Source organism: Malaclemys terrapin, chromosome 12, assembly GCF_027887155.1.
Source record: "Malaclemys terrapin pileata isolate rMalTer1 chromosome 12, rMalTer1.hap1, whole genome shotgun sequence".
Lineage (NCBI taxonomy): Eukaryota > Metazoa > Chordata > Testudines > Emydidae > Malaclemys > Malaclemys terrapin.
The window spans coordinates 17,944,162-17,960,073 of NC_071516.1; the positions used below are offsets into that span (position 1 = coordinate 17,944,162).

Sequence of the window (15,912 nt, forward strand, 5' to 3'; positions counted from 1 at the left end):
TGTGTATGCATATATTTATCCCTCTCTTCATATTTGTGTACCTCTCGGTGTGTATATTTCTTTGTGTGTGTTTTTATCTCGGTGTGTGTTTGTCTGTACAGATTTCTTTGTGTGTGTGTGTAGCGTGTGTGTATATTTTTCTGAGTGCGCACACATTCCTTTACCTATGTGTATTTCTCTGTGTAGCTGCGTGTGTGTGTCCGTGTATTTGTGTGTATTTCTCTGTTTGCGTGTTTATTTCGCTGTAGGTCTCTGTGGATATACTGGCTAGTCTGTGTGTGTGTTTCGCTCCATGTGTATCTATGGGGACACTGACTGTCTGTGGCTCTAGTTGTGTGTATTTCAGTCTCTCTGTGTGTGTCTGTCTCCCTCTCCCTGCACTTGTACCACTGGCTGCGCCTTGCCCTCTCTCTCCCCCCCTCCTGCTTGCAGCCCTCGTCTCGGGAGCTGGGCTCAGGCCCCCTCCCTCTCCCCCGCCCGCCTCCTTCCCTCCCTCCCTTGGCGCTGGGGCTTCCCTTTCCCCGCTCCATTCAGTGCTGGCCGCGCCGCGCGCTGCTGCCGCTGTCCCCGCCATGTCCCGGAGCCGAGCTCCCCCGGGCAGCCGGACTTTGTAGCCGGACGGAGCGCTCCCTTCCCGGGGCGACTCCACTGGAGGCTCCGTGCCCAGCAGCGCCAGGCACCGCACGGGGATGGAGGGAGCCTGAGCCGGCCACGGAGCAGGAAGAGCAGGCGGCACCAGCGCTCGCAGCCGGCTAGGGAGGCGACAGCACCATGGAAGCGCAGCCAGCGCGGGGCCCCACGGCCCCGGACCCCTCCGGCTGCCCTAAGGACTCGGACCGCCAGCTGCGCCTCCGCCTCTGCGTCCTCGTAGAGATCCTGAGCACGGAGCGGGACTATGTGGGCACCCTGCGCTTCCTGCAGTCGGTGAGTGCTGGGGTGCAGGGCGCGGGGGGGGGGGGCGGTCTCCAATGGGCACCGGCGGGGGGTAGCCTGAGCGCACGGCGCGTCCAGCCTGGGGGTCCCCAAGGCACCGGCGCGGGGCAGCTGGGAGGACACAGTAAGTTTCAAGCTGGGGTCTGCCATGGGGCACGTGGGTGGGCGCCTCCTATGCAGCCCTGCTGTGCGGTGCCCAGGAGGTATGCGCTCTCCCCCGGGGGGCAGCGAGTGGGTCCCAGGGACAGGGGGGCACTTGGCGCAAGTGCGCCCAGTGGTCGCTGCAGCTTTGCCGGTGTGGTTTTTACAGGATGCCTATCGTGATAGTTACGCAGAGGCGTGTTCACAATACTTGAGCGGATTGTGCAGTTAAATGTGTGTGTGTGTGTGTGTGTGTGTGTGTGTTGGGGCAGAGGTTTGGGGGTACACGAGTGTGTGTGTGGTTTATGTGCTTGTTGGGGGCGGCGAGGTGTGTGTGTGTGGTGGGGGCGTGTGTGTGTGGTGGGGGCGGCGGTTTGGGGGGGGACGACTGTATGTGTGTGTGTGTGGTGTATGTGTTTGGTGGGGGGCGGCGAGGCGTGTGTATGGCGGGGGCGGGTGGGCGTGTGTGGTGGGGGGAAGGCATGCGAGCGCTTTGGAAAGAGCATTGCTAGTAGCAGCAGAATTTGGTTTAAACTAAGAAAACCCTTTAATGCAAAGTGATCTAAATGCCTCCTTCTGTAGCCCCCAGTCACAGTCCCAGTGAACTCTGCTCTCCTGCCCGGAGTAGAGCGGGAAGGGGATTCATGTCTGGTGTCTTGTATGATAATGACGGGGACCTGTAAAAAAATGAGTCGCGTCCCTTTCTGGGGAGGTTCGCTTTTGCTTTAGTTTCGCTGTTGTTGAGAAGTGACTGTCTATTACACCCAGATAGAAACTCTCCCCCTCGTTGCCTGTTTTTTACTTTAACGCTAAACATAAGTATGGGATTGGGTCAGGGTGTGTCTGTCCATGCGGGGACAATTACACCCTTCCCCTGAAATTATCCTCGGACAAGTTCAGAAGTAAAAACTCCCATTTCCTTCTTTCTGAGTGTAGAAATCTGGACTTGGAATTCATCAGCATGCCACCACACTCCTGTGTAACTTTGTTAAAAGGCTTAATCGTTCATGTAAATAACCAGAGGAGCCTGCACTAAAAGTCACTAGATAACGGATATAATTAAAAGAGAGAGAGAGAGACTAAATACACTGATTGCAGTAGCTCAAGATGCAAAGCTGGAGGAGGAATCCCTGAAGAGACCTCTAACAGATTGGAGAGGGCTGAAATTTTCTTTCTGGTGGATTGCTAGCCAGGTCTTCAATTCTGGACTCATCTAACTGGCTTATACCCTGAACCCTTTCTCAGTTGTCCTTTCTGGCAGGTTTGTCTGTTGGTTTTTTTTTTTTTTTATCAGTTTGGCTGAAGGGTTTTTCAGCATCTCCTAAGTGGCAAATTGCCTAACATAAAAGATAAATGAAAAGACTGTAGTTGCTTTATGAGCTGGGACCTACTTAAATCCTCCTTTTCTCTCACAAATGGTTGAACACAGGAAGAGTCTGTACATTTTGAAAGCTCCCAAATACATTCAGTTTGATTAATTCAAAAACACAATTCTATTTCAGTTTGACAGGCTTCTCTAAAATGCTACAAGTTGCAAAACGGCCCCTAGCCCCAGACATAACAAAACAAAAAACTCAGAGGAAAAACTCCTCTGTCCTAAGTACTGAATTTGCAATTTTGTCATCTGCAGGCTGGAATGTCAGTCACTGGCAAGATCCCGCTGAGTGTATTTTAGCTTCAACATGTACAGTTCAATGCCTGTTCAGTCTCATTAGTGGGATTTTCATTTATTTCAAAAAGTAGCAAATTTATTTATTGTCATTAGTTTTCAAGACAGCAGTAGCGATTACTATGCCTTATGTAATGGAAGGGGGAAAACATTGACAGAGGCACTTTATTCCATTTCCACATTTCAGAACAGAGCAGCAGGCAGTCTCTGTCTTTCACCATCGTTCTGTGCTGCACTGGCTGCTGCTGGGTGTTGATTGGCTTGGGTATTATCTTGGGAGGTTTGGTTGTTACAATATAATCTTACCCCACTGAAAAGTTTGAGTTGCAGTAATGATATTTGAATCCAGGCCTGGAGGATGGATTAGATGTCCTAACAGGTCTTTTCCACTTGTAGGTCCTGATTCAGGAAAGCACTTAAGCATGTGCTTAACTTTAAACATGTGTTTAAGTGCTTAAGTTCTGTCCCTAATAAGGATGATTTTCTGAGTTATGGGCCTAGTTTTTATGGGTCAGATTCTGCCCTGGCTACTCCCTACGCAGCCCCCTACAAATATTTGAATGGCATGAGCACCTATAAGGGAGAAGAATTATGTAGTGTGGAGCATGAGGGTAAAACTAGGAGTAATGGGGTGAAACATTAAGATGATGATTAGGAATGAATATCCTATTAGCCTGTGGAATATCCTCTCCAGGGAAGTTGTAGAAGTTCCATGACTTGGTACTTTCAATACTTGACTGCACAAAGCACTAAAAAATGAGAGCTGTAATATTTTGGTCTAATTCTGGTTGTGGGGCTTGGAGTGGAGGTGAGTGGGCAGTGTTTAGTGGCCTGTGATATGCAAGAGGTCAGACTAGATGATCTGATGTTCCTTTCTGAGCTTAAACTCTGTGACTGTGACTCTAGTGCAGGGAACAATCTGCACTGGTTCCCAGGGGATGGAGGAGTGACCCATTTGGTCTTTTCCATCTTTAACATCTAGGATAATACGCTCTGTGGAGTCAATGGGATTGCATGGGGTTGTAGGGCAAGGATTTTGCCCTATGGCTCTATTAAAAACAAGAGATGACCCTGTGCTCCCAAGTACAAATGCCTTTATTTCTTTTTCCTTTTTTTTCTCTTGGTCCTTTGATAGTATTGCTTAAGAACTGCTACTTCCTACCTGTCGGTCTGATCCTCCACTGCCCGGCACTGTGTGTGACCAGTCATTTACCCCTGTGTAAAGTGAGCATAAACTGCTGCCATTCTGAGGGACGTACCCAGTTAACATTCAAGTATTGTTGAGGAACATGTTAGGCTTCACTGGATGCTGTGAATTTTATTGTCATCAAGTGGATTTCTATATGCATTAGAAGTTATTGGCCCAATTGGAGCAAAAGTCTGTGCAGTATTCTCACTGTTCAAACCCACAGAAACTCATTTTCCTTGTCTGAGGCCAACTTGTTCCCGTCAGTGATTAACAGGAGAGACACAAGGGCCGGGGGAGCACAGTTCTCTTGGTTACTATCATTAAATATGAATTTGATAAATACAAGAGGGCTAAATCCTGCCATCTTTGTTCAGGCAAAATTATCAGTGGGAGTTTTTCCTAAATAAGGACAACACAGATGGCCCTAGAAGGAAGTTAGGCAGAGGGAGTCTGTGCCCCCTGTTAAACATTCACCATTCAAGCCCCAGTTCTCATTTAGTATTCTCAATAAACAATGTTTTAAAAAGCAAACAACACAATTCTATGGGTTTATTCACAGTGTTGACACAGCCATCTACCAGCAACCTCCTTGTCTTCCCTGGTAATGTAAAAGAATCTCATGGGTATTTGATGTTATGGATTTGCCAATAAATCAAAGTAACTAAGAGCATTTTTATCTCTTTTAGAAAGACTTGTATATGGTCATGTAGCAGTAAGGGAAAGGATTTTTGTTTTTTTGGTGCTTAGAGACCTTTTCCCCCTAAGCTAGGTAGGGGTCCCTATACACACAGAGGCCCAGCCTTTATTTGCTTTGTATAAAAGATTCTATGGCCATTATTTTGTTTCCATGGCTCAGTCAAGTGGACATCAAGGAAGTTATAGAATGGAGCGGCTTTTAGGTTTCCAACAAGAACGGTGACAGTCACCATGGAAAACTGTTGGATTTTTTTCTCCTGGGGAATAAGAAGATGTACTTGAAAGGGGCATTTGATCTAAGGGGTTAAGCCTCAACTATTTATGTATCTAAATAAAATATATTTCATTTTTAAAGTAACTGACCCAAAAGAATCATATACGTGAAATGCCAATGTTCTGTGTTATTGATAATACTTTAGAATCTAAAATTATTCAATCTGGCAAGATATAAAATATTTAATGAATTTTTCACCAATTAGCCGTTGGTTAACTTTTTGCATTTCATTGAGTTTTGGACAATGAAAAGAGTCTCCAGCCAGTTTTGTCCCTGTCTTGTCTTGTTTCTGGAACTCCTGTAGAAGGTAGCATTATGTTATGTTTCAGAATCCTGGACGGGGAGATTTATATAAAACCAACAACTTATCATCACATTTTTTTCAAGTTCTCACAAAAATGCTCCTATTCACTTTAATTGCAGGAATTTTATTTTAACAAAATCTAGAATTTCAACCTATCCTAAATCAATAGCACCCCTTTAATGTCCTTTTAACTATCCTTCTGAGCCTGCAAAGCCTATAATTTCCTTAAACTTAGGGCTACCACCCTGAATAAAAAGTCAAAGCTTTCTTTTGGGCTGTCCCCCACCATTGAACTATGGCTACGGATTTGATCATGAATGTGGATGTGTATTGTTGTACCACCTTTCTTATCTGCCTATCTGCTCCATACTCCTAAGCAGGCATGGTACTGCAATGTACAAGAATCCTGCTATGTAAGGCTACATCTGCACTACAAGCTAGAGGTGTGATTCCCAGTTCACCTAGACATATTTGTGCTAGCGCTCACCAGGGCTAGCTAGCTTACTGAAAGTAGTAGTGTAGCTGGATAGCCTGGGCAGTGGTAGCAGCAGCAACAATACACGCTGCATGCATACCCAAGGAGTTCAGGCAGGTTTGTACTCAGTAGGGCTAGTCCCATGCTGCTTCTGCTCATGCCAGTGCAGCTACAGTGCTATTTTTAGTGTGCTAGCTCCGAGTAGAGCTAGCATGATTATGTCTACATGAGCTGGGAATCACATTAGTTCATAGTGTAGACATAGCCATAGCGTAAAGCATTAGACGATCAGGACCCTACTCTGCAAATACCTACACACATGAGTAACTTAACTTTACTCACACTAGTATAAGTTCATTAAAGCCATTTGTGGTATAGATGGGACCAAAAGTTTCCATCAACAACTCTTTAAACCATCAGTGAGGCATTTGAGAGGGAGAAAGTGAAAATCTGAGGATGCCAATGTAGTTAAAGGAATATTGATCAAATAGGAGATAAAATGGAAAACATGTCAAAGGCTAATGGAACTTTACTGAAAGTTGCCGGTGGCATAAGATGGGCTTCAGAGAGAGAGTTTTATCCTTGGTGTCGGCTGAGATCGTAAACCATAAGAATTTTCAGAGTCTCCAGAACCTAAAAAGATTCAATTAATTCGTTCCCTCACTGCTGCCTGATTTAACTTTCTTCACTGTGATTTGGAAAGGCTTCTCTAGGTCCTGTGCTCTGTGTGACAAAATAAAAAGCTGTGATCAAAGGTTTATGTGAAAATCCAATGATAATCTCAATCCAGTGCCCAGCTGGGTACACTCCAAACCCACCTTCTCAGTTGGTACTATGGCAGGCTTGCTGGTATTCCCATCAGAGAGGCCAAGAATGGAATAGATCATTGAGACTGGGCTATTGTCTTTGAGGCTGAGGCATGTTGGCTGTGCACTGCTATTGCTCATAGAATCATAGGACTGGAAGGGACCTCGAGAGGTCATCTAGTCCAGTCCTCTGCACTCATGGGCAGGATTAAGTATTATCTAGACCATCCCTGACAAGTGTTTGTCTAACCTGCTCTTAAAAATCTCCAATGATGGAGATTCCACAACCTCCCTAGGCAAGTTATTCCAGTGCTTAACCATCCTGACAGGAAGTTTTTCCTAATGTCCAACCTAAACCTCCCTTGCTGCAATTTAAGTCCCTTGCTTCTTGTCCTATCCTCAGAGGTTAAGAAGAACAATTTTTCTCCCTCCTCCTTGTAAAAACAACCTTTTATGTACTTGAAAATCGTGATCAGTCTTTTCTTTTCCAGACTAAACAAACCCATTTTTTTCAATCTTCCTTCATAGGTCATGTTTTCTAGCCCTTTAATAATTTTTGTTGCTCTTCTCTGGACGTTCTCCAATTTGTCCACATCTTTCCTGTAATGTGGCACCCAGAACTGGACACAATATTCTAGTTGACACCTAAGCAGCACGAAATAGAGCAAAAGAATTACTTCTCATGTCTTGCTTACAACACTCCTGCTAATACATCCCAGAATGATGTTCGCTTTTTTTGCAACAGTGTTAAACTGTTGACTGATATGCAGCTTGTGATCCACTGTGACCCCCAGATCCCTTTCTGCTGTACTCCTTCATAGGCAGTCATTTCCCATTTTGTATGTGTGCAACTGATTGTTCATGCTGTACCTAGTCTGTGGATAAAGAGAAGTCTTCATTCACCAGCACTGTCAGCACTAAAATTCACTACCAAATTCAAAGAAAACAAGAAAGCTGTGTTTGTTAGAGTTCTGTATATTCATTTCCAAAAATCCCTAATCAAAGCTGCAGCATTGCAATTATGAAGGGCCAGATATTTGGTAAGGGAGACCTGAAAGCCATCTTAGAAACGCATTTGCAATTCCATGCATGCTCATTTACTATGACTCCAAGAGCAAACCAAATATTGGTGCCCACAAATAGTTAGATAGAAATCGTTATTTACGTGTTCATTCGGCCAGTTTGCCAATGTAAACATCTGATCTGCATGTGGAACTGTCGTAACTGCATGAACCCCATCTCCCACTGCAAATGTTATGTAGGTAACCTATTGTACTATACACATTTCTGTATACACCTTGGACTTCACTAAACATTGAGCCCTCACTTATGCTTGTAGCTAGCACAATTGTGCCTGAAATCAGGAAATTGCAAGGATATATGGCTAAGTTGTGCCCAGCTTGTATGAAAATCAGGCTCAAGATTTCACCTTTGTAAAGTCAAATCACTAACTTGTAACATTTGACAGAATATATTTTCTGGTCACTATGAGCAACTGTTGTGTGTATTGTGGTGGCATGAGAATAATTTTTAAGTTAGACTGTCCCTATCTAAGGCAGGTTTCATGTAGGGTAAGTATTTGCACCTGATCTATTTTTAGATCAAAGTATTATACAATCTTTTTTGATAGAATCTAGACGTCTTTCTCCATCTTATCATTTGTGTAAATGTGATATGTTAGGACACATGCCATCGCATAAATTAGCCCACATTCTACAGACTCAAAATATTTTTGTTCTGTACCCTGTAGTATTTTCTGTTATTTGCTTTGCGTTGTAATCAATCTGGTATCTCTGAATTCTGCACTCCACCCATCTCAAGAGGTAACAGGCAGAGGTGTTTTTCATATTTTCACCAGCTTGTTTGCATTCAGGATCAGTGCTTTGGGGTTCAGAGTCAAGAAAACACATTTGTCTCAGAGGTGTGGTATGATTTCCTGTCCTGCCCTGTTCTACGCCTGTTTCAGGTTCAGTAGATGCAGATAAGCTCTGCCTGCAGGAAGGCGTACCCTGTGGTTTAGGTAACTGTTGTTTCTTTGCTCTAAGGCAGCTAAAGGGAGTGGGGAAAGGAACTCACTGGGAAAAGATCTAAATTAGCATTGCTGTCCTCTGGTTTCTGGGGATCAGCGCCACGTGCTTATGTATTGCTACAGTGTATGTGAGAGGCACTCAGATTTATTTATTTTCCTTTTGAAAATCATTACCATTCTCAATGTTGCTAACTCTTACGATTTTTTTTTTTTGAGAGAGAGTCTCATATTCAGCATTGTTTTTAAAGCTCCAGCTCATGGAGTTGTATAAATACATGGGAATCTCTGCTTTCATTTAAAAAAAAAAAAGTTTCTAGCCCTCCAGGTTCCGGAGAAAAGCTTGAAAATGTGAAGCAATAGCCCTCTTCAAGAAGGCAAAAGAAAAAACTCCCAAGTGTATTATTCTTTTTTAAATCCCATGATTTTTTTTAGGGGCCTGACTCATGGTGCTTGAACGTTTGGGGTTGGCAATACTTCATTCTGTTAGTTAAAGAGATTTCCCTTCTCAGAAGAGTCCTCCCTTCCAGTCTGGATAAGTTCCCAGCAAAACTGACTGTTAAGGACTAGGGCTTAAAATGCTACAGTGGTGCCACTGTAGTGGTTCAGTGTAGACACTGTAGACAGTATAATCCACTTTCCTGAAAGGCGGTAGCTAGGTTGATGGAAGAATTCTTCCATCGATTTAGCATTGTCTACACAAGAACTTAGGTCAGCTCAGTGATGCCACTTGGGGTGTGGATTTTTCACCCCCTCTGACTGACGCAGTTAAACCAACAGATAGAGAATGAGGGAGAGATTCAGGGCTGGTCTATACTGAAAACTTGGGGCGTGAGAAATCCACACCTTTGACAGGCATAGCTGTGTAGATCTAGCCCCCGGTGTAGACAATGCTAGTTACCACCTCTAGGGGAGGTGGATTAACTACAGCAATGGGAGAATCCCTCCTGTTGCTGTAGGTAGCACTGCAGCTGTGCTGCTGTAGTGTTTTAAAGATAAATCCTCAAATCACTCTGGGTACTGTAGGCAGTGGCTGAGCCATTGGAGGCCGTCTGTATTTTCCACTGCAGAAAGCAACCGGAATGTAGGGAATGAAACAAAAGCAATTAAAAACAGACAAACCAACCCACCCCAGTGCCAACACCTGTTTCTTCTTCAGTCAGTATCTCAGCTGATATAAATCAGGGTCGCTCAGTTGAAGTCCGTGGAGCTCCACTAGTTTTCTCCTGCTGAAGGTCTGGCTAATAATGTCCTAGCAGCAATGAAAGGGTTATTAGGAAAAACGGATAGGATAAAACATTCCCCTTACCTCTCCCTCTCCCCTCTCCTTCCTGCTGAATTGATGTACCAAGGATAAAAGAGGTGTACTTCTGAAGTGTGCACTAGCATGTCTGAAAGGGAGGAGAAAGACAATGGAAGGGATTAGCTTTTTCCCATGGTATCTTCATGCCTTTCAGATGTTTCCAGTGCCTCCTATGGAACTCATCTTTTGTAGTTCAGAGCATGGTACTCCAGAGGCTGAATCATGTTGATGTTAATGACACTGAGCTCTCTATGTGTCATGGAGCTGAGAGATCCCTACAATTTTTACTTGTTTCGATGTGCCAATAAGTGGCTTCCTCTCACCCTCCTTCTATAGCATAGCTTGGAAGGCAACAGCATATAGTCTAAAGGAGGGGTAGTCCTTTTTTTTTTTTGTCAAGACTCAAATTTCTTGGTCAAGGTATAGACAAAGGGCAGACTCCAGAGAAATATTTTCCACACAGCAATAGCAATAATGATAATAGGTAAATAAGTAAAAAAGATTTTGCGGTTCGTTCAAAAGCATCTGGGTCCAGATTTGGACCGCAGTCTGCCTACTGAGTGCCCCTGGTCTAAAGGGTTAGAACAGGAGATTGTGAACCAGGAATCCAGGGTTCTTTTTTTGATTCTGCTAATGACTTGATCTGAGATCTTGGTAAGTGTTTCTCCATCTGCAAAATGGGGTGAATAATACCTACCTTGCGGGGTGCTGTGAGACTTTGTTAATTAAGATGTGTAAAGGTGCTGCAGATGTCTTGGATGAAGGGAGTTGTGTAATTACTATGTATTATTATTGCTTTCTAATAAAGTCTCCTTTACTGCATAGACATGATGGATAGAATAGCAGAGCCCCGCCTTACCGCAGAGCCTAGATTTGACCAGATACATCCTACCCTGTTTACTACAATCTGCCCAGAAGTGATCTCAGACTGCTCAGCTCATGACATTGGGGACTGCGGATTGGTCCAAAAGGAGCCAAAAAGTCAGCCAAAGGGACACTTAAACTATGATTATATTTGTGTGTGGGATGGGGGTTATTTCACAGAATGCAGCTTGGAAAACTCTCTATTTTTTATTTGCTGTTATAAACAGTAGATGGCACATGGATGGAGCCCTAAGATCTCACTCAGGGTCTGATTTGTAGGAGCACTAAGCACCCAGAACTCCAGTTGAAGGCAAGATGAACTATAGGTGCTCAGCACCTCTGAAGAGCAGGCCATCACCTCTTAATCTGAGTGACCAAACAGAGCAGGCCCTGCCCTTGAGATGCCATCTCAAGTGTGATGTAAGGGGGTGTGCCCAGCTCACCCTTCCCTACCACACCTTCCTGCATGAACAGGACTCAAGGAAAGAGAACTGGAACCCCTAATTCTACTGAGCTGCATATAGCCCATGGGACCGTTGCATGCTAAAAACACCCCTGAACTAATTGTTGTGTACAGTCTATTTGTCACCAGTTCACTACCAGATATGCCAATTTGGTGGGGATTAACCCGTCATTTCTCTTGTTCTCCTTGGTTCATTGCAGCCCAATGCACTCCTGACCCTTGTTGTGGTTTATCTCAACCCCACTGTCCTTGTGCTCGCCACCTCCACAGATCAAGGTGTCTAAGCTGAATATAGTTCTGCTGTGTGCCTGAAGACCATTATTTATCCCTCCCCTGAATTGCAGTAACCAGCAATCTGCCCTTTTGCCATTCAATCCTTCCCCTCGCTACAAGGATGCCAGTGGTTTGATCATGTGTCATTATAAGGGGGCAGGGAGCAGAGAATAGTTCTATGGTTTCCCCGCCATTCTGGTGCCTGTGCAACTAATCTCCTTTGCAGAAGCAGCCCAGCAGCTGGGTGAGTGCAAGTGAGGGGCAGAGACCCTGGGCTCTGACAGGAAAGGACATGTGGATAGAAAAATAAAACAAACCACTAATAGTGAAGATGCTTCTGGCTTCCTTCCCTGGCACATGATTTGAGTGAACACCTCTGCCTATATGGCTGAAGGCAGGGAACATCCAATTCCTGGCTTCGCATGATGGGAAACTGTTGTTATCCATTAAGAATATTTTGCTTTCTATAGATAACGAGAGGGATCACATTTTTCCTATGCTTTCAAATGGGCTTATTATTCTTCATCTCCTGCCCTAAACTGGTTACGGTTGCTGTGTTCCATGAGCAGAGGTGATGCATATTGGGTGGGCTATGTGATCCTGTAATTTTTATATATATCATAGCAAATCAGTCATGTTTTTAAAAGGCCTACTCTATTTTTGTGGGCACAGATTTTGCACCTACAATTTTAAGACAGTTTATTGCTTGTGCCAGTGCTAGCATTGTAGATGTGTGAGTGTCTGATTTGCAGCAGCATTCTAGTACTTAGACATACAGGGTGAGATTCTGTGTTGTGCTGCTAGGCACAACATAGATCTCACAGCCCAGGGGGAAGGGGATAAGGCAACTGAAGGGACCCTGGTGTAACTTAGTCTGGGGGTTGTCCATATTACAGCAGCTTCCTGGGTCTGCCCTATGGGCTATCACCCAGTGCAGAATGTGTGCAGCACTATGGGGCTGTAGCCCCGCCCCAGCACACCTCCTGTACCAGGGCTTGCAGAGGGGTCGTCAGAGGAACCCACAGGGCCTGTGACGGAGGAATCGTCCCCTGACTTTTAAGGCCTTTTTCTGCTTCCATCTGGCATGAAGGGGCCAGAGTGGGGAGGAAGATTTCACCCTGAAATGGGAGAATTTGCAGCCACAGTTAAATGTAGTCAGAAAAGCACATCTGCAAAAGTTGGGTTCCCTTTTCAAGGTCGTCTCCTTAAACTGTACTTGTCTTTGTCTCACCTGCCCTCAGTACTATTTGCAAAACCTAATATTTGATGTTTTAAGGAGCAGAGTGCTCCCCAGTGAAGTGTGTCTGTACTCATCCAAATGAGTCTGGGTGACAGGTGAAACCTGTCAAAGTAGCAGCTAAAAAATAAATAATTTCTGGTGCCTGCCTGTTGTTTCCCTTCAGGCAATTGGAAGAAAATACAAGAAAACTAAAAACAAGGGTAGTTTCTGAAATTCCCTGTCCCTACTGACATCTTGGGTTTTTCTCTTCATCCTCGGAGCTAGGTTCTTTATCTGAGCTGGGTTTTTTGCTGGCAGGTGCCTCACAGCAGCCGTCACAACCATTTTTCAAATATGAGATATAACTGCTGTGGCTCTTGGAATCTGTTGTCCAGTGTCAGAAGGTCTATGTGGGTTGCCAGTGGAGAAATCAGCTGAAACGCATTGATGGCTCAGATATGTTCTGCTACTCTCCATAGCTTTGACCTCCATCAAGGACCATCACCACCTTCCCCATCACAAAAATTAAATCCAGTAACAGAGAAGAGCAGAAGTTTTGCAGAGACCTCATTTGACCTCTGAGTTCTTGCCTGCGCCTTCTAGAGATTAGCAGATAAAACCACAGGTGCCGGCTTCCAACTTTCCCCGGGGGTGCTCAACCTCTGCTCAGTCCCAGGCCCTGCCCCCACTCCACCCTTTCCCCCAAACCCTCACCCCGCCATGCCTCTTCCCATCCAGTTCCGCCCCCCCCCCGAGCGCACCCCATCCCCGCTCCTCCTCCCTCTCAGCGTCTCCTGCATGCCGCGGAACAGCTGATCTGCGACGGGCAGGAGGTACTGGGGGGGGGGGGAAGGGGCGGGGAGAAATTGATCAGTGGTGTGCCGCCAGTGAGCGGGAGGTGCAGGGAGGAGCTTGGCTGCCAGTGGGTCCCACACACGCTACTATTTTGGAGAGACTTTTGATTTGCTAGTAACAGTTTTCATGATAGCAAAAAAATCTGTCTTGTCAGTGAAATCTCTGTAATCGTCACAGACGGTTCTCTCTCTTCCCCCCTCTCTGGCTACATGACATGATGGTTCCTCCTCAGCCGACTTTCAGCTGTGAAAAAGCCAGAGCCTTTTGTTTTGTGCTTTGGATGACAGGAAAGAATGTGCAGTTCATTAGTGCTGCCCGCTTACTCCCAACCTCTTTGTATTGTGGTGGGACACTTAATCCGTGTTTACACAGCAGTATTTCTGTTAAATGCCCTGAATTGACAGAATTGTTAAATGCCTTCATTAATATAATCAGTTAGGTGGTGCTGTTTTAGGGCACATGAAGGCCAGTTGGATTAAAGAGCTAAAAAGCAGCGGCAGGGCACAGTCATCATCTTGGATTTTAACTGTTGTTTTCTTCCTTTGGGGCTGGGGTGGTTCCTGTCTATCCATTTCCAGTTTTTCCCTGTAATTTACATTCTGTACTCCAGCTCACACTAAAGCAACCATCCTTCTGTCCCCAGAGCATGGGCTAGGACTACAATTCCCTCCTGGAGCTCCCTTAGTATCACTCCTTATTTATTTGCAAGGGTTGCCTTTTAGTATCTGAAGTGTTCCTGGGGATGAGTGCAACATTCCCAGCCCCTACCAGTCAGAGACTGGGGCAGAGGATTGAAATGCCCAACAATGTCAGTTCTTAATCACCCACAAAGCAAGAAGCAGTGCTTTTATGTAGGGGCTGCGTTTGCTGCCTCTGCAGCTCTCCCATTCCGTTCTGGACCATAAATTGAGGCCTGGTCTCACGAGTGCATCCAACACTGTAGTTGTGACCTGAACAGAATCGTGAACTTTCATCTAGCTGCAGATCAAAGGCCTGACTGGGACCTCAGCCTTGCCTCCTGTGGATGTGAGTGAGTCACGTTGCTAGGGAGAGTCAGACCTGGTGGCAGAACTGGATGGCGAAAGAACCCCCGGGAGATGTCATTGTCCAAAATGCCTTGCTGATGATCACTCCCTCCTTCCCCCGCTGTAGAAGCCACTTTCTTGGTGAGGCCTCAGGAACCTTTTGAACTGCAGATGCCAACAAACCAGAGTGAGAGAAAACAGCCAGCCCTGTGGCTGTGCTCCTTCCCTCTTCCGCTGGGAAATGCAGAGCCCTCCTCATTAGGAGAATAACCCCCTGCTTACACAGCTGATAGCCAGATGTCAGGCCATAAGATAGTGATTGCCAGCGGCTGACTGGCAGCTCTGATAGGCCACTGGAAGTCTGATGACAGAAAGACAGGGTCTGACCCCTCTTCCCCAGCACCACTCTGCAGCTCAGGGACTTATGAACTGGTTGGCAGCCTGACTCTACAATGCAGAGAATAGCTCCAGCCCGCCACTTCCTTTATTGCTTTGATTGTGGAAAAGGCAGTCGATTTCTGCACCTCAGCCATTTTGGGGTTAGGCCAGGTTTCCCAAGGCGATGTTGGAGAGGGCGTGGAGTGTTGAGCTGTGGAATCATTTATGTTCATGTAAGCCTTTGGTTGCTTAGTGGACTGGAGCTTATCGACTTCCTGCAGCAGGTCATTACTGAGGGACCATATCAACTACACAGAGGAGCTTGATTCATCCTTGCTGTAACTCCATTGACTTCAGTGGCCCAGAGGGTGAAATTTCACCCTGTCTCAAGCTGGCCTCCATTTTTGCACTCCCAGTTTTGCACTTGCAGATCCCTGATCTTTGCAGACAAGTTGGATTGTGCTTCACAAAGTGTCTAGTTTGCCTATGTAAAATGGATGCACATCCACTTTTTCAGGCACTGTCATTTATCCCTGCAAAAACAGAGGCTAATTGCTGTTCAGCTGGCCCCAAAAGCTGAATTCGACAAAGAGAGGGCTATGCTTTACATCCAGACAATTGGAACTTTTTTTCCCCCTGTGAGTCATCAGTTGTTCAGTTGCCAGTGTTTAGGGACACATTTTCCAAGGCTCCATATAGCCCATGTTAGGTGCACAGTTAACTGATTTGGGCATGCAATTGGATGCATGTGTAAATGTTTTGCTTGCACTAATCAGAGTGCTGGAGGAAGTGTGTGGTGTGGCATCCTGGGTGTGGTGTTCTGTCCCGTCTAGTGGCACCGAGACCACTTAGAGAGAGCGATAAAATGAGTCTGCTCTACAGCCTTAGCTAATAAGCGGGTGGCTTTTAGCTCACGCAGTAGAGGCTCATGCACTAAGATCAAGAGGCCCCTGGTTCAATCCCACCTACTGGCGACCGGGGCCTGTTGGCATTACAGAAGCACTTGATATTGCAGGACT

General features: G+C 45.6%; 1 protein-coding gene across 2 annotated transcripts in view; it reads left to right on the forward strand.

Moving 5' to 3' along the window:
• Positions 1–530: 530 nt before the first annotated feature.
• The window catches only part of PREX1 (phosphatidylinositol-3,4,5-trisphosphate dependent Rac exchange factor 1), a 219,720-nt gene continuing 204,338 nt past the window's right edge, over positions 531–15,912 (forward strand). For both annotated transcript variants that reach the window (XM_054045980.1, XM_054045981.1), the window contains exon 1: positions 531–924. In XM_054045980.1, the coding sequence (XP_053901955.1) occupies positions 772–924 (153 nt within the window). In that variant the 5' untranslated portion in view covers positions 531–771. The remainder of the gene's footprint in view (positions 925–15,912) is intronic.